This window comes from Nematolebias whitei, chromosome 13 (genome assembly GCF_014905685.2).
Source record: "Nematolebias whitei isolate Nwh7 chromosome 13, NemWhi1, whole genome shotgun sequence".
In the NCBI taxonomy this organism is placed as follows: domain Eukaryota; kingdom Metazoa; phylum Chordata; class Actinopteri; order Cyprinodontiformes; family Rivulidae; genus Nematolebias; species Nematolebias whitei.
In genome coordinates this window covers 9,934,623-9,960,754 of record NC_056510.1, presented here as the reverse complement: position 1 = coordinate 9,960,754, position 26,132 = coordinate 9,934,623, and the positions used below count along the sequence as shown (strand labels likewise).

General features: G+C 38.8%; 1 protein-coding gene and 1 long non-coding RNA gene across 2 annotated transcripts in view; both read left to right on the top strand.

Annotated features, from left to right (window-relative positions):
• Nucleotides 1-26,132, top strand: part of obsl1b (obscurin like cytoskeletal adaptor 1b) — a 35,797-nt gene that overhangs the window by 6,545 nt on the left and 3,120 nt on the right. Inside the window, exons 4-18 of the mRNA XM_037687185.1 lie at nt 50-310; nt 442-753; nt 875-1,156; nt 2,072-2,338; nt 14,520-14,795; nt 14,908-15,180; nt 15,677-15,952; nt 16,027-16,302; nt 17,328-17,603; nt 17,691-17,966; nt 18,818-19,087; nt 20,818-21,084; nt 21,942-22,208; nt 24,185-24,297; nt 25,427-25,580. Of these exons, the coding sequence (XP_037543113.1) occupies nt 50-310; nt 442-753; nt 875-1,156; nt 2,072-2,338; nt 14,520-14,795; nt 14,908-15,180; nt 15,677-15,952; nt 16,027-16,302; nt 17,328-17,603; nt 17,691-17,966; nt 18,818-19,087; nt 20,818-21,084; nt 21,942-22,208; nt 24,185-24,297; nt 25,427-25,580 (3,846 nt within the window). The remainder of the gene's footprint in view (nt 1-49; nt 311-441; nt 754-874; nt 1,157-2,071; nt 2,339-14,519; nt 14,796-14,907; nt 15,181-15,676; nt 15,953-16,026; nt 16,303-17,327; nt 17,604-17,690; nt 17,967-18,817; nt 19,088-20,817; nt 21,085-21,941; nt 22,209-24,184; nt 24,298-25,426; nt 25,581-26,132) is intronic.
• Nucleotides 2,871-3,754, top strand: LOC119419516. Its single transcript, XR_005187261.1, has 3 exons — nt 2,871-2,892; nt 3,160-3,435; nt 3,719-3,754. It is a non-coding gene; the product is annotated as an uncharacterized LOC119419516 (long non-coding RNA).

Sequence of the window (26,132 nt, the reverse complement as noted above, 5' to 3'; positions counted from 1 at the left end):
TAGTGGGGGTTACATAATTTATTTAATTTCTTTATTGTCCTTTTTACAGGTACAATTTTGCGAAAACTTCCAAGAAAAGTGGATGTCTTGGAAGGTGAAAATGCTGCTTTTTGCGTTGAAGTGGAAAAAGAAGAGATGGACATTCATTGGTACAAAGATGGCACGGAGTTGCGTGAAACCCACCAGACCATCATTAAGTCCTTTGGTCGTACTCACATCCTGGTTTTTGTCAATACGATGCCCCAAGACTCTGGTTTAGTGACTTTTCTTGTGGGCAGATCAAAGACGTCCTCTCAGTTAAGAGTGAAATGTGAGTTCCATTATCAATAACTTATTGCAACATATGCAAGAAAAATTATTGTTTTTAATAAGTTTTTGAAAATTGTACATTTCTTATTCTTTGTATTCCGACTGAATGTATGTTTGATTGTTTTGTTTTAGCTGCAAGACATTGTCCTCCGAGCTGTCCAGTTGGAGTGCAGATGAACACAGAGCGTGCCAATGCCGCCCTGCTCTCATGGATTCCTGCTCCCGACTCACGAAAGAACCCTCCATCTGGATATGTGCTTGAACGACAGGAAGTAGGCACTGGATCACAGGAGTGGCTTCAGTGTTTGACCACAGACTCTGCAACTGCTGTGGAGATCCTTGGTGACAGCGTCCCATGCGAAGCCGATTATCGCTTTCGTATTTGCAGTGTAAACAAATATGGAAAAAGCAACAATGTTGAGTTTCCACGCACTGTTCACTTAGGTAATCTCTAGTATAACAGTAGAATTGTGATAAAGCAACAAAGCCTTGTTTTTTTTCCTAATCAGTGATCACATGGTCAAGAGTAACACCACATTTTTAACAAATTTATTTATTTTTGCAGTTCCTGTGGCCAGAATACAAGCTCCTTTACAAGATGCCTTGGTGCCAGAGGGGCAGGATGCTCTTTTCACCATTGAACTTTCTGCTTCAGTTATTGGTACATGGTTTTTAAATGGAACCCAGCTTCAAGAAGATGAGCGTTATTCCATTCGACGGTCAAGAACCCACCAATCTCTTCGAATTCGAGGAGTACGGGATACAGACAATGGAGCTGATATTACATTTATTGCCTATGGTATCAGAGATTCTGCAGCCCTATATATACAAGGTAGGTACTGTATAGGTAAATCTGATAAATTGCTTTTCACTATGAACAAGCGCCAGTGTCTCCTACAGTATAGTGAATATTTGTAGTTTACAAGATGATTTTGTTGGACTAGAATTGAACAAGAAATGCAAGTAAATCCGAATGTTTTTGGTGCAAGATATACAAGCGGGTAGGAGATACGTTGTGTATAAGAACATAGGTAGATTTTTTTAGGGTGGCCAGTTTACATGTTTACATGTCAGTGGCCATCTTGGATTTTGACGTGGCAATCCAATTTTTGAAAGAACATTTCAAATGTCTAGATGCAACCACACACCAGAAATGAAGTTGGCCCATTGTTTATTTTTCACGTTATTCAGCTTACAAGGTTTACATATATGTTGGGGTGGCTGTCTTGGATTTGAACCTAGCAACTCACTTTTCAAAAAGGAAATGTTCTTATAGTTTGATGTAGCCACACAAAATGATCGTTAATACCTCACATATTTTTCAAGTTGTCATGCTCAGAACATTCACGTACGGGTGGACGGACAGACAGGGGACAAAAACTGTTCAGCCAATAGAAATAATTTATGGAAAACCAGAAAATATGGTGGATAAGGGGTTGCAAAATCAATACGTAGAGTACAAAAAGTAAAATAAAATAAAAATCTAACAAGCAACCAAACCTGGCAATGAAACACTTTTTTTTTAAAACTAATTCTGAAACAGTTTAGAAAATTCGAGTATGTGGTGGATTACCCAACATTCATTGTGATTATTTACTTCAGTGTTTTCTGAGACATGACTGTTTAATTTTTTAAAATATTGCCTGAATCCAAAAATGCAAGATTACCTAAACAACAGCAGTGTTTTATACTACAATGTTTAAAGAGGAATATCCATGCTATGATTTTTTTCCCCCTGTTGTAACATTTGCAGCTCCACTAGTGAAATTTCTACCACTGTCTGAAATGGATCGCAACAAATTTGTAGAAGTTGGGAACCCAATTGTACTTTACTGCGAGATCTCTGACCCTTCAACTTCAGTGCATTGGTACAAGAACGGGGTAGAACTACAGACAATGGATGGTCTTCATATCCAATCAGAAGGCACAATGAGACGGATTGTCATCCAATCAGCAGACTTCTCACATTCAGGAGTGTACTGCTGTGATGCTATTGATGATGTCATCAGGTTCAATGTAGAAGTAGAAGGTAAGTTTCTTGAGTCTCTTATAAAACTTCTGACTTTTGTCAAAACTAAACTTCATGCCACTTTCAGACAGTTTTTTTTCTATCGTAATATATATATATATATATATATATATATATATACACACACACACATATATATATATATATATATATATATATATATATATTATATATACAGTATGTACAAATTACCTATACAAATAAATTGTGTATTTTGTCCTAAAACAGCTATTTGAACTATAACTGAACAACTGGTGATAATATGTATATATTCATAGCCCCACCTGTGAGGTTTTCAGCTATTCCAGATGCAGAAAGGAACAAAATCGTCCAAACTGGCTGCCCAATTGTTTTACAATGTGAGCTGTCAGACCCATCTGCCCAGGTGCACTGGTACAAAGATGGGTCAAAGCTCCTTCCTCAAACTGGCGTAGATATGATAACTGATGTCTTTGTGAGGAAACTGGTTGTCCATTCAGCAGAAGTGGCCCACTCTGGCTTGTACTGCTGCAGGACAAAGGGTGACTCCATCACGTTCAGTGTGGACATCAAAGGTGATTTATGAGTTTTAAATTATGTGGAACATTAACAAGCTTCTACTCAGCAATGTAACTAACCCTTTTGACCATTTTCTTTGTTGTCTGACATTCTGTTGTATTTCTCTTTGGCAGTAATTACTGTATATATTTGGCAACTTTTTAAAACTCTTCATGTTGTTACAGCATGTTAGCAATTTAGTCATCGGTAAACATAAATAATCTATCTGCATTGCTAACTTGAGGTTTACTCAAGGTTGATATGAATTCTAAACATATCTGTAGCTCCACCTATGAAGTTCTCAGCTCTTCCTGAAGACATGAAGATCAAGTTGATCGAAGCTGGCTGCCCTGTAGTACTCCAGTGTGAGGTCTTGAACCCTGAAGTCCAGGTTTGCTGGTACAAGGATGAAATGCAGCTCATTCCAAACTCTGAATTAGAAATCCACGCAGTGGGCAACACAAGGACAGTAGTTGTTCAGTCTGCAGAGCTGTGCCACTCTGGCTTGTACAGATGCACCACACAGGACGACTCTGTGGAATTTCAAGTGGAGATCAAAGGTGAATTTGCACTTTCTATCTTGAGCCAGTAACCCAGCTCTCTCTTTATAGGTGCCACTAACGATCCCTGCTTAAACAATTTGATTTGATGGTTTTCTTTATGCAAATAATAGTTTTAAAGAACTGATGTTTGTTTGTTCTTGCTTTGTGATCGCTGTGGCTTTTTTCTGAACTGAAAGATGCCAAAAGACTTTTTATCTTCTGCTTGGCAGTTCTATCTTTGAAAAGTATCTATTTTCACAGCGTTGGGTTTATTTAGTTGTGCTTAATTCCCCAATGCTAGCTCTACCTGTGACATATTCTACTATATTTGATGCTGAGAGAGCGGAGTCACTTGACGTGATCAAACCTTTGAGGCTGGAGTGTAAGGTTACAGACTCCATTGTCCCTGCCTGCTGGTATAAAGATGATACAAAGCTCTGCCCACCAAAGGGTTGGGGTATAAAGAGCAATGACCCCACAACAGGACACATTACCTCATCTGCCGAGCTCTTGCAGCCAGAGCTATACAGTTGTGAAACCTTTGATGACAGTATCCACTTCTCTGAGACTATTAAAGGTGATATTTTGATTCAAATTGTTTGTTTTAGAGCAAATGCTCAAGCTGTCTGGACACTAACACTAATGATAGCTGTGCATATTTGGTATGTATGTAAGCAGTGCCATGTAAGAGGTTCTGTCTACGGTATGTTAAAGTATAGTAAACTTAAACTCTGCTAAAATTAAAGAAAGGTATTTAAATAATACGTAACCCAACAAAGCATTTCTCAGTTATTTTTGAGATGAAGCTTTTTAACCTGTTTTGGAAGGTTCAGTCTTTCTTGAGGGCGCACTTCTATATCTGTTCAGTTCAGTTATATTTTGAATCATTATTTTTAGCACCAACATATTCTCCCTCACTGGAGGCTTTGGAGAGGCAGTCACTTGAAGCAACCTTCCCGTCTGAACCAGCCAGTGAAACCACAGACCCTGCTGTCCAGGTGTTGCAGAAGAGAGAATCAGAACCCTGTTCAAATAGAGAACTTGATCTTGAAATGGGAGCTATCAAGGAGACTCTTGTTATTGAAGCATCTCATCCTTCAAACTCTGGAGCATACTATTGCGCAACAGCAGATGATGTTGCCAAATTGTTAGTGAAAAATCAAGGTGATTTTCTTTAATTTGCAAGTGTGTAATTGGTTATGTTTGTGGCTTATTTTTTTGTGGCTTCTAGTTCTATCTTTATGTGCAAATTTGTGAACGCTTTTCTTGCTTGTCTCCAAATTTATGAGAAATGCACTGAAATAATCCCTCAATGATTGTTTGTAGTGCCACCTCCAACATGTCTACTTGATTCTGACAAGAAGGCCATTTCACCTGAAGCACACTGCCAAATTGTTCAGCAGTTTGAGATTTCAGATCCTATTGCAAAAGCTTGCTGGTACAAAGACGGAACCCCGGTGTATCCAAAAAGGGAAGCTGACAATAGAGAAGACAGCCAGGTCTTGCCCCTCCAGTCAACATTCTTGTCTGATGACGGCAAGTTTAGCTGTAACACATCGAATGATGCAGAGTTACATGACAACATAAAAGGTGTTGTTCTTCATTGTACCTGCACATTTACGTCTCAGAAAGTTAGTTACATGCGTGACACAATCACCCAGCTTATTGTCTTCTCTTTGGCTTTGTCCAAACAGCCGGACTGTGTCACTGTCGTGATGAGATTGATGAGGTAACTGATGCATCTGCCCAGTTCACTATGGATGTCAAAGGTGATTTGATATTTCAAAATCAATCATCCATCTTAACCCAGCCCATAAATGCCACTAACAAAAGTGGTGTATCTCACTGTTAGCTCAATCATCTGAACCATCTGTAATTTTGTGTACGTTCTTTTAAAAAATGCTTTTTATGTCTCAGTTATCCATGACCTCAAATCCTTTTACTGATGATTTTTTTTGGCTCTTAAACATATGGTTGTTTGGTAGATGTTTAGCTGCTGGTCATACTAACATACATGTTGTGTTTGTCAAATCACTCTTCATTTTAACCATCATCTTTGCTTACAACCTGCAACTCTTAAAGTCCATCTTGTTCTGTTCATCTCCAGATCCTCTCATTCACATTTCTGCCCTGAACTTTTTCCCGTTGCAATGACAACAGTCTTATCTCAGAGACGTAAACATGCACTTTCTAGGTTTAAAGACATTAGTGCACAGATTGATGGTACGACACAAGGGATATTTTTAAGGGCGATATAGTGAAGCATACTTTCAGACCAGTCCTGGTCGACCTTCTTGTTTGTCTTTGCAATGGATTATCCCATAACTCCATGCTAACCACCACTGCTGTAAAATATGTTATGGAAGGAAGTATTGAGAATACCAACAACTGAAAACCTTTTTCTGTGTACATCACAATGCTTATAGCTACATCGCCATGGTGCTCCCCTGACCAAGAAAAGAACAAGTCCACAGAAGAGGCTCACTCTGATCAAGCTGTCCAGAAGTCCTCGAAAAGCTATTCTGTCATCTCTACAAACAAAGGAGAAGATACATGCAAAAGTCATACTGTGGATGAGATAACTCCTCAGTCAGTCATAATTTGTGTGGCTGATTGTACTGGAATGGAACAACCAAAGGAGCTCTATGACAGCCAACAAATAATAAAGGCCCAATCTCAATTGTGCTCTCATACTAATATGTCAACAACAATTCTGCCCAACATTCAACATCATACTAAAGAAACAATGAAGACAAAAGGTGAGGAATGTATGTGCTTTATACAGCCTAAAGAAGTCCCACCTGAAGAACATCATAATTCCTTGGAGACATTTGGACAGAAAGATGAGTGCTGTGATTCTTTACAAACTGAACTTGAATCTGAAGAATTTACTTCCAAGGTACCTGTTCAACCAGAGCAGCAGGTGCAAAACTCTATGAAGATTCCAATTGTGCAGTTAAAACCAGGTAACCTCGAACCAACATCCAATACTCAGTCTGAGCAAAAGCCTAACAAATTACAGAGTTCACCCCTCCGAACAAATACGTTTTGTAAATTAGATAAGTCTTCCGAATTCTTACATACTGCTACAGTGCAATCAGATAGTCAGTTGATTCCCACTCAGATGTCAGATGAACTTTCAGAGAGACTTCAAGATTGTTCACAGTCTGGAGGTGTCCTCTTAGTGAGATCCTGCAAATCTTTAAGGACTGTGACTGACCAATCAGAGGACTTAAACATACCCTTGCACAAACCACCCCTTCTGTCAGAGAAGTTTTGTGACTTTGCCAGTTCTGCTTCATTGGACTTGTCTAAGATTAAGGAAATAGAAACTTTCCTAACCGAGCACGTCAACTTGCCACCATTTTCCAAATGGGATGATATACATAATGCAGGACAAAGAGGATCTAATCTTTCAATGCTACTGCATCAATCGAGTCAGGAAGCAACTGGTCTAGAAGAGTGTCTTCACGCCACAGAAACTGCACAAGACCAAGAGGACAGCACTGGTCACTGTGGGCAACAATTATCTACTAACGTTGCAGACTTTAACTACACCAAGAGGATATCTGCATTGCAATCTGATGAGATGTATTTGTCAAGTACACGTGACAGTCATTGGAGTGACAGTGCCAATGCAAATAAGGTGGCTGTTAAAGGTGATTTAAATGGTTAGCATTACAAAATATAGATGGACATAATGTTGACCTTGTGTAAAATGAATAGGCTGCTTTATGCACTCGTTGACATTTAAAACATGTTGACTATTTACTCGCTTGATTTTGTTCTAACTAAAAAATAATTTCCTGTAGTAGTAAAAGCAAAACTGAGCTTGAGTGGTCTGGAAAGAACATTACCAGTAAAGAAAACATTTGCATATACAGTATATTAGTATTAAAGTCTAATCTGAATGCCTAGTTATCTCAAATCTAACCAAATATACATCTTGTTAAAGTTACTAATACCAAAGAACACTTTTTTATGACTTCTACTGTAAGATTATTTTGGCACGACTAACCTTGTTTTGCAATTTTGCTTTTTTAAATGTTTTTAAAGCATTAATTTGTTGTAGGCAGTAATTGTGATCTTTCTCTTAATGTTACCTCAAGCATCCCCAACTCCACCTGTGAGAATAACCACTCTTCAGGAGGCTGACAGGAACAAGTCTGTTGAAGTTGGCAAATCATTATGGCTAGAATGTGAGGTATCAGATCCAAACGCTCACGTCACTTGGTTGAAAGATGGAATCAGTCTTCTTGAAGCTCCTGGGCAAGAAATGCTGGAAGAAGGCTCAAGACGAATACTTGCTGTGCAGTCAGTGATGCTGTCTCATGCAGGGACTTACAACTGCAAGACAGCAAATGATGCAGTGCAGTTTCACGTGGATGTCAAAGGTGACACAAACCATTTCTGCTTTGTTTTCCAAATTAAATTTAGTAAATCTAAAAAGGCTGAGTGAGGTCCTCTGAAAGGGTTCTTCTTTGCTGAAATGTTTAATCTTTTATTGAAAAAACTTCTTCAGTCTGATAAGCTGCAACAAACTGTCTTAAACAGCACCTTCTTGTAGTGGATCAACCAGTTTGCTGGTGACAGTCAGAACTAGTTGATCACATGCACAAGGATGACCATCAGCCTAATGACCGATTGTTAGTGCCCTGATGGCTCCTGTTGCATGTGAAAAACTAGTTTTGACTGTCACCAGCAAACTGGTTGAGCCATTATGAGAAGGTGCTGCTTATAAGATTGAGTTTAATGCAGCTCCTCAGACAGAAGAAGTATTTTTGATAAAAGATGAAACATCTCAACAAAGAAGAACCCGTCCAGAGGACCTGACTCAACAGTTTTAGTTATCTACCTGGATTATTGAATATGCATCCAAACAAGTTGTCAGTGTTAAATTAATTTGGTGTAGTAAAAGAAGAATACAACAATCTGAACAAATTTCAGTGCTCTTTGGACAACAATTTACACCCCTACTCTTTACCATTATGTTATTGGTTAATAACTTAGCAATAAGACAATTGGAAAAAAAAAAAACAATTTTAGGACTTGTACTACTACTACTACTACCACTACCACTACTACCACTACTACTACCACTACTACTACCACTACTACTACTACTACTACTACTACTACCACTACTACTACTACTTGTAGTAGTTATTAGTATTAAATTATTGCCATATTTAATACTGATGAAGAAGTCGTTATCATATGGTAGTTATATAATAGCCATCATACTATAGCACTGGCTTTTATTACACTCACTGACAAAAAATAAGCCTGGCACCCAGACAGAGTGGTGAAAATGAAACAAAACTATGTGTTGTGTTAATCAGATTAAATCAGTAATAGGGTTGGTGATGCTGGCATACTGCTGGTCCCTTGTTAGTAGGCAGTGGTACTCCCTCTGGCCTGGCTACAAGTCCAAATTAAGTGATGAATAGTGCCATACAGATGCTGTATCCTCCTTAATGGTGAATCAGTCCACAACTTTTGTAAGTGGCCCTTGAGATCTGGCAGAGCGTTAGGTCAAAGTTGGCATATGATTTGATTCCATCACCAAAGTAGGACTGTGCCTTAAGACTCACTCAGAGGTGACTCAGAGAGACTCAGAGGTGACCCGAAGTTCTTCTCCTTTCTGGGTCACAAGATGCTGGTGCCTATCTCGAGAAGTCATTGTGTGAGAGATGTGTGGGGTACACTCTGAATAGGTTACAAGTCCATCACAGGGCCACATAAAGAGAAATGAGACAGACAACAATTCAAGTTCTCAATCATACTTAGGGGACAAATTAGAGTTAACCTAACATGAATATGTTTGGTCTGTGGGGAAAAACAGAGTACTCATAGAAAATCCAGGCATGCACAGGGAGAAAAGGCAAACTTCTCCCAGAAAGGTGATCCTGTGACCTTCTTGCTGAGAGGCAAGAGCTCTTACCACTGTTCTGCCATGCCACCCTGACCTGAAGTCATATCTGGCAGTTCCCAACACCATGAAACCATAAGCAATGTCAATGTATTGCTACACAACTTTGGCAGGATTCATCTTCTCCCACTGGAGTCACTATATGCACATTTGACTGTCAGCACCATTTCTGAACTGGTGTTGATGACAACCTATGGTTGGTACAGTGAACTGGTAGTTGTGTTACTGCCAGTGATCAAGGCATGGGGTAGATGTCCTTGAGTTCTGAAGTGCTTGATGCACAACACAATGATCCTCCATGGGTGTAGTCTGTCTTGAGTGGCAAGAGCCTTCAGGATATGTATGGGTGCCCTCATAGACCCATTTCTTTCAAAATGGCATCTGTATGCTCACATGCTAGGCAGTTGCATGATACAACTAACTTCTTGCAAAATGATCAACGTGGCTCCTATCAAATGCAGTCAACTACTGGTAATACTGTATAATGTTTCTGTTAGCCATCCTCTGAGTCTGGCGAGCTCTCCAAACTGTTTTTGACTGATTGTTAGATACACTGTCAACTCCCTGCCATTTATGTCTCCTGGTGCCATCTGGTCTGCAATTATTTAACTTCATTTGTCAGTGAGTGTTAAAAGTCACCACTACTTAATAAAAAAATATGAAAAAACATGTAACATTTAGGTAATAGCATTCACTTACCAAACAGTCTACAGTTACCATCTGAAAACTAAAATGTACTATAAAGTGCTACAGATATGCTGAAAATGTCAAATGCTGGAATTTCAAGGGTTTTGCTTTTTTGAATTGTTTCAAAACTGCACATTTTTTATTGATTGTTTCTATTGCACACTCAATCTTGTAGCATCTCTTCTGACATTTTCAGCTGTGCATGAGGCTGACCAAAACAAGACAGTAATGGCTGGCTCTCCCATAGCTCTGCAGTGTGAGCTGTCAGCCCACAGTGGACAAGTGAGCTGGCACAAGGATGAAACAGAGCTCCTGACAGAAAATGAAGAAGGCATCCAATCACAGGAGAATCTGAGAAGTCTGGTAGTGCCATCTGCTGAACAAACTCATATAGATGTGTACAAGTGTGAGTCAAAGGATGATGACATCCACTTCTCTGTGGATGTACAAGGTGATGTCCAGAAACTTCGGCACATTTCATGTCTTGCAGAGCACTAACAGCAAATAACAATGTTAACTGTGTTTGATCGCGTAACGGAAAATAGTGTAGTCACTGATCTTGTATAACATTTCTAATACAATGCACACTGTAAGTTTTTTTCATGCTGCATCTAATTCATAAATTCTAATTCATTTTAATGATAGGACTAACAAATACATTTCCTCTACACTCAAACACTTCAGACTTATTTGCATCTTACCATCTTATCCTACCCTTGTGTTGGTCTACGATTACCGTTTAACTTTTGACATTAATGTCACGCACTTGCTTCTTGGTTTCTCTTTATTTTGTTTGTGTTTATTTATGTCTGTTGCTGTGTATGTTGTTTGTGTTGTAAACTGTACCAATGATCTAAGCTTTTTTCATCTTCGGCTTGCTGTGTTAATAGACTTAAATGTCTCATTTGGAAGCTCTCAAATCACAGCTATGTCATTACTTGGTTTATGAAGTTTCTTGTTATTCTTTTTTATGATGTCCAAAACCTATAGCACCACCTGTGAAGTTCTCAGAGCTCCAAGAAAACAAGAGGAACAAGTTCATCCAGGAAGGCAAACCTCTTGTTCTCAACTGTGAACTCTCTCGTGAACCTTCAACTCATGTTGATTGGTATAAGGATGGCATCAAACTCATGCCTCAGAGCAATGTGGAAATTCAGACAGATGGTCTGGCAAGAAACTTACTCATTCCTTCAACTGAAAGAAAGCATGCTGGTATCTATGAATGCTCAACAACAGATGACACCATTACCTTTAAGGTGGACATTAAAGGTGATTTATTCTTGTTCATGGTCTCTTCTTAAGGTTACCTTCCAGATTTATCTTTTTTCCCCTCTGAGTGGTAAAAATGTACTGTGTTCTGAATGCGTTTGGAAAAGTGGGATGACTGGCTGGAAAGTGTGTTTAGTGTACTGCTAGTGAAATCCTTTCTTATCTATTTATCCCCTTGTTGTCCTTCTTTCTTAGGCCAATCACCAAAGATCATGGCAATACCACTTGCAGAAAAATACAAGGTTGTTAGAACTGGTCTTCCAGTTATCCTACAGTGTCAGGTTTCAGACAATGCAGCCCAAGTTTCCTGGTTTAAAGATAGAATGGAGCTTTTTTCAAAAACGGGCCTTGATATGAAAAGAGACGGCAACCTCAGAAAGTTAATAATTCATTCGGCTAAAACCTCTGATGCTGGTCTCTACAGCTGTAGCCTCGCTGAGGATGTTGTGACCTTCCATGTGGACATTGAAGGTGAATTACTTGTATTTGTTTTTAAGAGCAGAAACATTTGATCATGCCTTTACATAAGCATAAATAGTTCCGTGTTTTTCTAAGCTGCTACAAAACAACTTCCTCAGTGGAGAACTTAGACAAGCTTTATGGAACTGTATCTCCCAGTGTTGATCATGCTGAAATGGTCAAACCTAAACGTTGACGTGTACAACAATTGTTTTCAAGCTAAAATGTGAGCCGAACATAAGTGCTCTGTAAATTTCATGCAATCCACAGCTACCCCTGTGAGGTTTTCAGTGCTACCAGAGGTTGCAAGACACACATTTGTGGAAGCAGGCTGTCCAATTAAGTTGCAGTGTGAAGTCTCAGAGCCGCATGCTCAAGTCTGTTGGTCCAAAGATGGAGAACAGTCGTTACCAACAAGTGACTATGAAATCCACACAAATGAAACACTGAGAGCACTGGTTATTAAATCAGCAGCGGTCAGGCACTCTGGGTTGTACAACTGTGAGAGCGCAGATGATCGTATACAATTCAAGGTGGATGTTGCAGGTGATCTAAGTATTCTGAGCTCTGTCTGAACTACTAACTATGACTTAATGCTTGGCTATTGGACCAATCTAAAATAAAACATTATTTAACTGGGACTAATAATTAATGGTATACTTATAAGAAAACACAATGATACAATTTGTACGTATTAAAAATGTGACCACTTAAGCAGCAGCAGTGTTGTGTTGCTTTGTTTTGTACATTTCTAAATAAAATAAAAAAAATACAATTAATAAAAACCCTCATCTTTCAGGCTATAATCAGAAGTTGTTCACAATTTAGCATTTGTAAAATCAGACAAGAGTTGAAAGTGAACAAGTATAATTATCAATGCTTTTCAGTGTAGGTAAGCCAATGATTTGGGTTTTTAACTAATCATTTTTATACTTCAACAACCTTGTCCGTACATGTTGATTTTCTTCCAGTAACAAACATTAGCTTGGCTAGGTTGAAAGCTATAGCTAGTGAATACAGCACAGCATTTAGTTTCTTATATCAATTCTGTTGCTTAATATTGCAATATAACAAACTTACAAAATGTATTAAAAGAAGTTAGGTCAACAAGGGTATTTAAAACAATAAAAAATGCACCCAAATGTTATAACATATTAAATGCTACCTTAGGCTTTGACAAAAGGGTGAGTTTTAAGTTGAGTTTTGAAGGCAGACAAATATTTGATGTGTCAAAATTGAATTGGCAGAGTTCTCACAAGATATGAACGTGAATAAAGACAAATCAATCTTTTTTTTGGGGGGTGGGGGGTCAACAAGGATCTGTTGGTTTGAATCCTTCTATTGTTGCTGGAACTGAAGACAGAAGGACACAGCTTATGCTATGTTTAGGGTAAAATCTATGTGAATCAACAAAAGTAACAAAATGAAAATAAATAAATAATTAGGTATATTTTTGATTTGAGGTGAATGTGCTGTTCTCCTACATGGAAGTGGTGGGACATAAACTTGTGCTGGTCCCATTCTGGCTTCAACTTTAGGATTTTGGTCAAAGGTACTACTGTAGATACACTGTATACACAGTCTATGGTCTGAATAGTTGAAAGGATGCAACCATATAATGGAGCCTGCATATGAAGACAAGCATAGCGTAATATTTTTGTGCCTATTTGTCCATGTAAGGAGCCAAACTTCATGTTTTGACTTAACTGGAGACTTGAACTTTAAACCAACTTTTTTTTTCTTTTTTTTTAAGAAAAAATGAACTAAACTACAAATGAATTTTAACTGTGCTCTGTGGCTATGTGTGTCATTTAAAAACTACACACTAACATGTTGGTGACAGCTTTTTGGGTATTCATAACTTTGATTTCTTTCAGTCTGCTTACAAACAAACCTTGATTTGTGTGTTCTTGTATGTTTTACCCTTTACCAAGAAAATCCAAATACATTACTTAGCCCAACGTAATCCATCAAGTCTGATAACTATCTGGTTACTGCTTAATGAAATGAAAGTCCTATAGTGTGGGTTTAATTCTCAGCTGTTCCAGAGGCTGAGAGGAGCAGTTCTTTTGAAGCAGGGAGCCTGATCAAACTGCAGTGTGAGATCCCAGACCCCCTAATCCAAACCTGCAATGAGGTTGGGAAAAAACTCTTGCCAGAATCGGATATAAAGGTTGAATCAAAGGGAAATAAGGGAATGCCGGTCATGGACTTGACCACACCTTCATACTCTGAGGTGTATGATTGTAAATCTGATGATGATTTAGATCTCGGCGATATCTCTGTGGAGGTGAAAGGTGATATGCTAAGCTTTTTCTTGGCAACCTAATTTCCTTTCTCATTTGTGTACACCTTCATAGCCTCTAATACCGAAGAAAGCAAATCCCAATCACCGCCATACATCTTAATTTCTTCCAAATGTTTTAGTTTTATTAAAACTGCTTTTTGTGTACCTGCTTCTTTTAGCAACAGTCCTTGAAAATTAATGTGTGCTTCAATGTTGTAACAACTCCTGTGGTCAAGGCATTACATATTTGCATTGCTTCAAATTAAGTTTTCAGTTTGCTTAGAAGGAGGATTAACATTCACTCATTAATATAGCGTCTGAGATGAGCCATTACATAAATAGCAAGTCTTGAGATCAGCATGTTTGGGCTGAGTAAATCTGACCTTACAGCTGCTACATGCATGAGCAGAAATATTAAGTTTCACATTCAAGCAGTGTCTTACATCTTTTGTGTACTGTTTTCCACAGCGCCACCGGTAACATTTGCTGATGTCTCAGAGAAGGACCTTTTTCACAGTGCTGTGGAACAAGAGCAGTTGGTTTTGCCATGTCACGTATCAAGGGCTGATGGTGTTGTTCAGTGGTACAAAGATGGAATGGAAATACAATCAAACAATGACATTACAATATATGCAAAAGGTTCTGAAAGAAATCTGACTATACATTCAGCCCAACTGTCTGACGCAGGCACATACACATGTCGTGCAGGAGACAACATTTTAATCTTCAAGGTTAACATAAGAGGTAATAAAAGACCTTACAACAGCATACATTCTTTTAAAATGTCTGGATTTTAATAGTCACATGTACAAATTATGCTTCAATGCCTTGTTTTATTTATTTTTTCTCTCCAAAGAACCTCCTGTTACGATAGTCTACCCCAAAGAGGACGTCCACCTTGACCGTCATGTTCCTGAAGAAATTATTCTTAGCTGTGAACTGTCTCGTCCTAATGGTGTTGTCAGCTGGTTTAAAGATGGCCAGAAGCTTCAAGAGTCTGAAAATATCAAGCTTAAACTTGAAGGCCCATATCGCCGACTCACAATTCTTTCAAGTAGAGTCGAAGATTCTGGAGAATATGTCTGCGATACAAATGATGATTCAATATTCTTTCACCTTAATATTACAGGTAAGATGATTGACTTTGTAGGAATCTATCCGTATGTTGGCTTAACATGTCAGTATATTTATTTACTGGTTTTATCACAAATGCATATCAAATGATTTGTGGCCACGGGCATTAGTTATGAAAGATTTTCTTTTTGTCATTTTTGGAGACCATGAAATATATCAGAGTGATACTGTGTGGTGCCCAAACAGGTTGGTCCAATTTACTGAAGCATAGACAAGTTTTATAAAAAACTATAATACTGCAAGTCATACCTCAACACCCAAGGCCAGTTTTGGAAACAATTGTTGCACAAGTTCTTCAAAATACTTATACATTAAGCAACTTTCAAAATATGTGGATTAATCTGGTGTTCTGTTGCTTCCATTTTTTATTGTGCTGCTTAGCCCATTTGAGAATATGCAGATTACAAAGTATAAATTTGAAGCCAACTGATGCTTTTAACAAAGTTAAGGTGATGCATTTGGTAATGCTAGGTCTTAATCTCTCCCTCCAGAACCTCCAGTTCAAATTTTATCCCCAAGTCAGTCACAAATGGAACTGTGTCAGCAGACCTCTGAAAGGATGGTGCTGAGTTGTGAGATCTCACGGCCCAATGCAGTGGTGCGTTGGTATCGAGATGGACTCGAGGTGGAAGAGAATGACAATCTTATTCTAGAAGTGGATGGTGTCTACAGAAGACTTATTATACCAGAAACAACTGTCAAAGACTCAGCAGAATATGTATGTGACACAGGGGATGATTCTGTGACATTTTTTGTGAACATAGCAGGTAAAAAGACAAAAATTAAGCTTATTTAAAGGTTTTGATTTTCACTCTTAAATTAATTTGTTTTTGATACACAGAACCTCCTGTTCGCTTCATACGCCCACGGAAGATGGCAAGTAGTGTAGAGAAAGCAGTTGGGGAGACTCTGGTTTTAGACTGTGAAGTTTCAAGATCCAATGCCGAAATCACCTGGAAGAAAAATGGGGAGGAAGTAGAAGACTCCAGAAATATCACAATCCTAGAGGATGGCATCATGCGACAATTAACCATTCTCTCTTTAACAGTGGAGGACAGTGGGCAATACGTGTGTGATGCAAAAGATGATGTGATGCATTTTAATGTGAATGTGCAAGGTAAGTTTTCTTTTACGTGAACACATAATTTCACAATACTTACATATTTCATTATTTTACTACAAAACTCCAAAGTGACAAAAGCTAACCATAAGTGGTAAGCTACCTCCCAAAAAATAGACTGTCCACTCACCCTATCAATTGCATGATTGACCTTCAAACTCAGGTCCTCTAGGGGCCTGGGGTAACTATCCAGTATCATACTGTAGCTGTTCCAAGAAGTGTGCTTTTCTGGATAGCGATCTCTAAGGTTGTTCCAGGAATATGTTGAATCCACACTGCCCTGAATGCTCCAGTGACCATTGGCACCACAGATGCCTAGACTTTCCACAAGATTTCTATGTCCTTTAGTTTTGAAAGCAAATTCCTCTTGCAAACATTGGAGCCTGGGGTCAGCAATTGTTGTTTGGTCACTTTATATTTAGTGTACCTAAGCATTGATCGTTTGAGCTTAGTTTCTTTCAATAGATTTGCTTGTGTTGAAGTACTCCAAAAGACTGATAATTTCTGTTCTGGTCCATGTATATTCAGTGGTCCACTTTTCATCAAAATGTCATTGTTACCCAAAATCTGATACAGAGCATGTTATTAAGACAAGATACAATGTCATTCTAATGCAGTAAGGTGGTGGTGTTTTCAAGTCTCATAGAAGGAAGCAAATAAACTACAAAGTGTCATTTAGGAACAATGAGAAACAACCTTACTGACATTGCTTATTTACTCTTACAAAGATAGAGGTTGCAACTAACAATTGCATTTGAAGTGTTTGCATCTTAGTTCAGATTTAACCAATTTAACCTTTAGTTCTTGGCCCATGAAGTTATTCATATTGGTCTTCCACAGCACCAATTAAACCACCAATTTTGTACTCACTTTTCATAACTATGTTTGTAAAACATGTGAGATAACCACCACCTTTTGAGGCTTTGTGGCCCTTTACAATGCTGTGAAAAAGTTTTTTGTACAAAACACACATACACAAAATAATTCCCCTCAGATCGTCTTATTGTTTTATTCATTTGCAGACTTGCCTGTAAAAATTCTTGGAAAAACTGGGGCTAAGACCGAAAGACAGTTTTTGGTGTCGGATGATATTATTTTAGTTTGTGAACTCTCAAGAGCCAGTGCTTCAGTCAAATGGTACAAAGACAATCATCTTATTGATGACACTAAGAGATACTGCTGTGAAGAGCAAGACGTCTTCCGGTCTCTGGTTGTTCTTAATGCTGGACTGGAAGACTCAGGGGAGTATTCCTGTGATGCAGGGGATGATAAGATGGTCTTTCATATAACTGTTAAAGGTAACCATAATGGCAATTAATAAGTTATAAATCTGGTTAATTTCTTCACCTAAAGCACAAATTAATGTTAATATATCTAATTTTCAGAGCCTCCTGTGCAGATAATTGGAAATTCAGGTAATCCAGAGCATCATGCCATGGCAGCAGGAGATGATCTTGTTCTGGAGTGTGAAGTGTCTCAACCAAATGCCTCTGTCAAGTGGCTACATAATGGCGAGATACTCAATCCAGACAATCGGATACATATTGATAGTTATGATGTGGTGAGGAAGCTTGTTCTCTCTGGACTTCAACCTTCAGACTCGGGAGAATACATATGTGACGCCATTGATGACAAGTTGATAACAATTGTGAAAGTAGAAGGTAAAAATTAAATTACATCCGAGTTTTCCTTTTTCTGGTTTATGTATGGTGTGTTTTGTGTTTCCCCCAAAAAATATTTTGAAAACAGCTTTGTTGTGGATCTGTTTTTTTTTTCCTGCAGACATGCCAGCCAAGTTTTTGAATAAAAATGCTAAAAATATCATGTCAGCCTATGAAAATGAGAGTGTTACATTATGTGCTGCTGTGAGCCATGAAAGAGCCAATGTTCGGTGGCTGAAAGATGGCCAGCTATTGAATAAGGACAACATTCATATCTCCAGTGAGGGTAAAACTCATAAGCTCACCATTAATCCTCTGCAGCTGTTAGATTCTGGAGACTATGTATGCGACATAGGCACCGATGAAATGTTTTTCAGTCTTATAGTGAAAGGTAAGAGAATTGATTTCCTAATCTATGTGTCAACAGTTGTGCTATATGTATAACACCATTAAAATGTCTGAAACTGTGATTCTTTCTTAGAAATGAAAGCAATGTTCATCAGACAACTGGAGAATATGGTGTCTCAGAGGGGTAAAAATATTACGTTGCAATGTGAAATTAACAAGTTCAAAGGAGATGTCCAGTGGCTAAAAGATGGCAAGGAGATAAGTCCAGGGCAACGGTACACAATACGGGCACAAGGTAGAGAGCGAAGTCTGACTATTCACCAACTAATGGATGAAGATGTAGGGGAGTATGCTTGTGAATCCACAGATGACCGGACCTCAGCCACTGTCTCTGTAGAAAGTAAGTTGGTCTAATTTTCTAACCTTCACACAGTTTTGTGTCAATTGTATCATGTTAACCTTCATTTTAAAATTAATTTGATTTAACTGAATGTTTTTTCCAGCTCCACGTGTTGTGGAGTTCATAGCGGAGCTCCGTAATATCACTGTCCGTGAAGGGGAAGATGCAGCATTCAAGTGCGTTGTTTCACCAGCAGACGTTAAACTGGTCTGGCACTTGAATGACAAGAAGGTTGCATTGAATGAGCGCGCGGTCATTTCCAGCCATGGCCTGTGCCATATGCTCTCCATCAACAACTGCATGGTTTTAGATAGCGGCAGAGTGACAGCTGATGCCGAGGGGTTGGTATCAGAAGCAGAACTCCAGGTTCAAGGTGAGTTCTTCATTCTTTGTGAAATTCATTTGATTTAAAGCACAATATTAGTTTTAATCAAAAGAGCATTAGTAGTTTGATTCCACAAAGGGCTGTACTCTGCAGTAATAAAGCAAATGTGCAAACTTAAGTGTTTCAGTATCACATGACGTACTGCAGTGCACATACTAATGTTTTACAGTTTTAAGCTACTTTTTAGCATTAAAGGAGCGTTTAAACAGCTAGAACATAGCAGCCTCTATTTATATATTTGTTACTGATGGAGACAAGTGGTTCAAGAGTTTTGGCACACTACACTGCAGGGGTAAGGTCTCTCAAACAATTTTCTTGAACTTGCCACATCACTTCACTGACTTCCTTTAGTCCATTTCAAACTTTGCATTCATTTTTGTCTTGCTTGATAACAGAAATAAGAATAAAGGCCTAGTAATTCTTGAAGGAAAGCATTTCACCCAACACTTATAATGACATGGGTTTTAGTTAAACCTTGAAAATACCATGAAGCGTGAGCTCAGGCAATATAGAAACATCTATTAGGGCCTGGAGTAGAGTTGCATTCAGACCTAAAAAATACGACCCAGCCCGGACCTGACCCATATCATTTTTTCCGAGCCCGACCCAAAACAGACCAGTTAATTGTGACAACAGACCCGAAACAGAAAAAAATAAAATTAATTTAAATTAAGCTTTTTTCCAATAGCATGTCCGAGGATAACAAAAACAACAAAAACATTTAATTTCTCTTTGGGATTAATAAAGTATTTTTTAATTGAATTTTGAATTGAATTTTACTGCTTTTGTAAGCAAATTAGTTTGATACGTTTTAAAAACATATTTCAAAGATAGGAAGATATAAGATGTCTTGTTTATTAACAAGAGTCATCGGATTGTTATAGTTATCATAATACATGTATTATAGTTATTATAGTTATTGATGGTCGTCAGCCAAGCGTGTCGGCCGAGCCTGTCGGCCGAGCGCGTCTGCAGACGCAGCGGCTGATCCAGTTAAGCTTCAGGTGAATCGCTGGCAGTGATTCATCTGGACTTTTTTGTACCTCTTTCAGCCAGCCGGGCTAAGCCGGGCTCAACCGCACGCGTCCGCTGATACGGTCACTGTTAAGCTTCTGGTTAGTTGCTGGCAATCATCCATCTGGACTTTTTTGCCTCTTTCAACTGACTGGTAAGCGCACGGTCAAACTGCGCGATCCAAATTGGATAGTCAGCCACACGCGTCCGCTGACGCAATCAAAAGCCCGACACCGACCCGGTCCGCTCATCCAGTACATTATTTTGACCAGGCCCGGCCCGAATTTTGGGTTAGGTCAGGCCGTGCTAGGCCAGGTGCGGGCCCGGATTAGAATTGACAGCTCTAGCTTGGAGTATGTGTTGCGAATGACTCCCAGCCAATTCTTTCAGAATATCTGCAAATTTCAGTCAGGTGGAGCCATTTATTGTGTAGGAAAAGTTTGATTAGCTGTGATAACCCTTTTAAAATGGTCTGACTCCAACAGTTAAGCAATTGTAAATGTACAGCCAATAATGATTTTTTTTTTCATTAATGAGATATGTTGCCAATGACACAAAGAAATTAACAAATGTGCGCACACACACATGCAAAAACTTTATACCTTAACCATAATTTATACATGTAGTGTTATACAAATAAATGCCTAAATCGTTAATATAACAGATGGTGTTCTCTAACAATTCCTAACTTTTTTTTTTTAAAGAGCAACAGGTGCTGTTCACCAAGAAAATGTCCCCAGTTGTAGCTGAGGAGTACAATGAGGCAACTCTCGAGGTGGAGGTGAATCTAGATGCAGGAGAGGTGCAGTGGATGAGACAAGGGGTGCTGATCCACCCTGGCGCCAAGTATACCCTCAAACACAAGGGCCAAAAACACAGCCTTACCATCCACACTCTGGCCGTGTCTGACCGGGGCACCTACAGCTGCGAAACCCTTCACGACCGCACACAAGCCCAGCTCAGAGTGGAGCGTGAGTGTTCTCGCAATGTCCTGTTTGTTTACTGCTGTTACCAGTAACTCCAGCCTCTGCCACTGCCGCTTGCAAGTGCAAATCTCAATTAACTGAGACTGCGTTATTTTGAGTAACTGGGGGCCAAAGCGGCTATTATATTTGGGAAATGATGTTAACCAACACGTGACGTTCTTACTCCCCAAAATGAAGCCCAGAACAAGGTTTTCTCATATCAGGACATGATCAAAACTTCATGTTTATATATCAACGTATCAGTTCTAAGTTTAAAATTAGATTTGGTGAGACATTTCCAAATGAAAAAGCATATTTCAAAAGTAGAAAGCTTGACACGCTATAAAACATCTTGTAGTAATTAAGTTGCACTTATCCTTGTTTTTCTTTGTGCTTATGTTTCTCAGCCCACATGCGAGTGGGTGAATTAAAGGCTGGTCTTTCAACACCAGGGTGGGTGGGAAGGGGAAAGTTAGGACTTCAAGCTGCTGTTGGCACATCCTATGAATTTGGATCTTCTCTCATTGCGTCTAAATTTACACCATGGCCTTCAAAACTAAGGTTGTTGTCATCAGGTTTCCAAAATAAACTTTTTTTTTTTTTTTCCCATTGGGAATGCATGTCTACGTTAGAATAAGTGAAAAAAACTTGGCAGTTTCAAAGTGAGCTTTTGTGTAAAGCCCGGTGCTCAAATGGCTCAAATCAGCTTGTAGATGTGTGCCAGCTTGCATTGTTTAACTACAGAACAAATTCCAAGCCCATGATGTAAAAGAAAAAGGACACCATCTCCATTTGGTCTTAAACTGACTCTGTTCTGACAAACATTAGCGATTTTTCTGTCTTTTGTGCTTTCTTGCCCCCAGCTCGAAAAGTCACAGTCAAGAGAGGGCTGACTGACATTAAAACCACAGAGAGAGAGACAGCTTCCTTTGAAGTGGAGCTCTCCCATTCTAATGTCCCAGGCACGTGGATCAGAAACGGAATCCAGCTTAAGCCAACGAATCACTTCCGTATGAGCGCCAAAGGACAAGTTCACAGCCTCACCATCTCTAATCTATCAGTGGAAGACACTGGAACCTTTGTTTTCTGTGTAGACAATCTGAAAACATCTGCGAGGCTTGTTGTGAAGGGTAGGTAAGATGCATGCTTAAAAGTATAATTATGAAACAAACAGGAGGTTATTAAAGGCATTCATTGCAAACTCCCAAAGATCTGATTAAAAACTGAATCCTAAAATAATAATAAAAAAAAAATCTGAATAAGTTGTATTGTATCAACATTTAATGTGTCTGGATGCCAACTACCATATTTGTTTGTTTACCAACAGAAATAGCCAAAGAGACTGAAAATAGGCCGAATATTAAATGTATCAGTTTAGCAGAAGTGGATGCAAGAGGACAAAATGAGTTTTGTCTGCAGGATAGCTGGGCTTTCTCTTAGATATAGGGTGAAAAACTTATCCAGGAGAAACTCAAAGTAGAGGTGCTGCTCCTCCACACGGAGAGAAGCCAGTTAAGGTTGTTTAGTCATATGGCAATGATGCCTCCTGAACACCTCCCTAGGAAAGTTTTCTGGGCATGTTCAACTGGGGAGAGACCCCAGGGAATATCCAGGACATGCTAGAAAGACTATGTTTCTCAGCTGGCCTGGGAACTCCTTGGATTCTTTCCAGAAAAGCTGGAAGAGGTGGCTGTGGAAAGAGATCTCTGCACCTCCCTTCTCAAGCTGCTGCCTCTGTGACCTGACTCCAGAACTAACAGCAGATGATGAATGGATGGATGGATGGATGAGTAGATTAAATTTAGTAGACATTTAGCTAAATCTGCATGTTTGAAAGTTGAGCTCCACCTTTGTGGCGTTCAATATTTATTCTTGACAGTTGCTTTTCTTGTTTGTTCTGCCTTTCTTTTCAGGATTTTTGGCTGATTTAATCTTATATTTCCACTTGGCAGCTCTCCGCTCCACACAGAGGGCTGTGGTAGCTCAATGGTCTGTGGTTGTGTCAGGAAGGGCATCCGGCATAAAATCAATCGCCAAGTCTTCATGTCAGTTAGTTAGCTGTGGCGACCCCTGAAGAAGGGAGCAGCCAAAAGAAGAATCTTATATTTCCACTGAAGTGTCTTGTCTGAGATTCTACACTTGTCTGATTCTGCCATATTTGTTTACCTACACAGACTACGGTCAACCTAATGTAGGTCACAATCACATGGACAGAGATGATGTAGGGGCAGGGCATCCGACTCAGGACCCGGAGGTCCTGGGTTTGATCCCCAGTCATTGCACATCTTGTGGTGTCTCTGAGCAGGACACCCTATCCCCAGTTGCTCCCCAGCCACTTTCCATAGCTGCCTACTGCTCCACCTGGTGGTGGATGGTTTAAAAGCAGACAGCCAATTTCGCCATTGTATGGGAACATACAATGATGACCATACATAACATTATTATTAGCTATATCCAAAAAACTACTGGAGTTAATTCTTTCAAACTGCACCATTTGATAAATTTCTATATATATTTTTAAGAAATGTATTTATACAACAATTTTACAGTATAACCTTTTTTATGTTTGATTTCATACTTTGCAATGAGTGAGTTGAAGTGATGTTACCACATAAAGGTCAATTCTAAGGCTCACTGATTTTCTGTCAACACCTAGCAGAAATTCAGTAGCTACAGTACACTGAAAGACAAAGCTTTACTATATTTGTTATGGTGTGACCCCAGACTGGTAGCTAAAGTTGTTCTCTCAGTCTTGTCCAAATGGCAACCACTGCTGGCATGATAATAGAATATGGGTGACGGCTCAACTACTGTTGCTTTTTATCCATTCTCACGTTACAAACACAAAATAGCCCCGAACGAGCCAATGAAAAGCAGCGGCTCTCTCTTTCAGACAGGTGCTAGTTTTAACCTCATCTTATAGAATAATCCCCTCTATGCCTTGTCACTCAGCATCCATCATCCCTTTGAGCCTGGAATGAAATGCAGAGGATGACGTTTGGATAAAACTGTCATCACATTAGTCCATACATGTTGCATGTAGGAGTTACTATAAATTTAAGAGGAGGTTATGATTGTTCGACTTACTACACTTTTTCCTCAACAGAGCCTCCGGTGACTATTTTTAGGAAACTGGAAAACCAGAAAGTCCCGGATGGTTCGATAATTTCTCTGGAGTGCGAACTGTCAAGACACAACGTTGATGTAAAATGGATGAAGGCAAGTAATGCTTTTATTGTCTTCTAACTGAGATGTTTAAAACCATATAACTGCCATGCAATCTTTAATAAACTGTCATTTATTATAAACAAAATACTTGTAATTCATCAACCTGCTGACTAATAACATAACCTTAATGATTATTAGTATTTACCATGCAGTACATATTACCATGCAGTATATGCTACCTACTTTTTGGTTGTTTAAAGTATTCATATATGGTGTCCATTCATGCTGTGAGTATGATAACTTGAAAAATAAGTGAAGTAGCCTACTGGCTTCCATTTTGGTGTGTGGTTACATCCACGCATTAACAAGGTTCCTTTCAAAAATGTGGCTACCGCTATATATGTCTGTCCGTTTTGTGAACTGGAACACATTTTGGTGTGGGTGCATGGTCACAATCAAAAATTGGGTTACAAATCAAAATTCAACATGGCCACCAACATAGATATACAAGAAAATTGTCCACCCCTTCATTTGAGTAAAGTATGCTTTCTAGTTTTGATACTGCAAAGTATAGTTTCCTCAAATGCTTGGGGTGGCCAAAATATGAATCTATGGTAGCCAAAGTCACCGTTGGCCACCCCCTGGTTCCTCCATTGCCCCTGGAGGTGGATACAATTGTTCCCACCACTCGCTAGGATCCATCAATGCACTGTACGTTTGTGCTGCAAGCAAAATAATGAACAAACAAACAAATAAATAAATAGATAATTACTACACAGTGTAACTCTTAATCCCTTGAATATCTTGCACCAAAAACATAAAAGTTTTTGATGTTTAATTATATTTAATTATTGCAACCCGGATCAATTTGAATTCAGACAAACACTCATCTCAAAAACTACAAATATTCACTATTTAAATCCCTCTGCGACAACAGACATCAACGTAACATTTTTTAAAATTAGTTAATTTATTTATTTATTGCTTGGGGGGGGGGGGACATAGTTACTTTCAAAACAAAAAAATGAACTAAATCTGTCATTTGGTTCTTTACCTATAATGTACAAACACAAAACTTCCAATCATTTCTGGCAACGCTTATTAAATAAATGGCGAACATTTAAGATCTTTTTTGTTTGTTGTTTTATTTTTTCTATTTTTATTTTTATTTTTTTTCCAGAATGGAGATGAGCTGAAGCCAAGCAAGGACCTGCGTATTTATGCAATGGGAAGAAAGCGGTTTCTTCAGATAATGAAATGCCACGTCACTGACTCTGGCATCTACACGTGTGATGCTGGAGATGTTACTACATCCTGCACTGTGGAAGTTTATGGTAAGATACAGCATGGTTGTTGTAATCCAAGTGCCTTTGCAGCAAGTGCTGCGACATGGTGATACACAAAGCCTGGTAGATCGGACAGGCTTGAGCAAAACAAACATAAAAGTCCACAATGTAACATCATTAATTTTAATAAATACAGACTGCAAGGTAAAGATAAATATGACAAATAAAGCTCATCCAAACTTAGTCATGAAGAAATGTGGCATACACAAAAATGCTACTCAACACACAGCAAAGTGAGTTATAGCAAGATCTTCCTCAATATTGTACTCCATGGTTAGGATATATGCTACAGTGAAGAAATATTGCCACACTCACAAAACAAACAAACAACACAGGTTAATCACATGTTCTATTTGGGTGTTAAACTCATTAGTATTAGTAGTACAACAGGTATGACAAAATAAACAAGTATATTTGTCAAAAACTTAAAAATAAAAGCATGAAAAATAAAAGTGCAAATCTCAATTTGCGGTCAAATTGACAACTAGTTCATTATACAATGTGCTGTCTATTGTTTTAGTGGTTTAAACCTTTAACTGT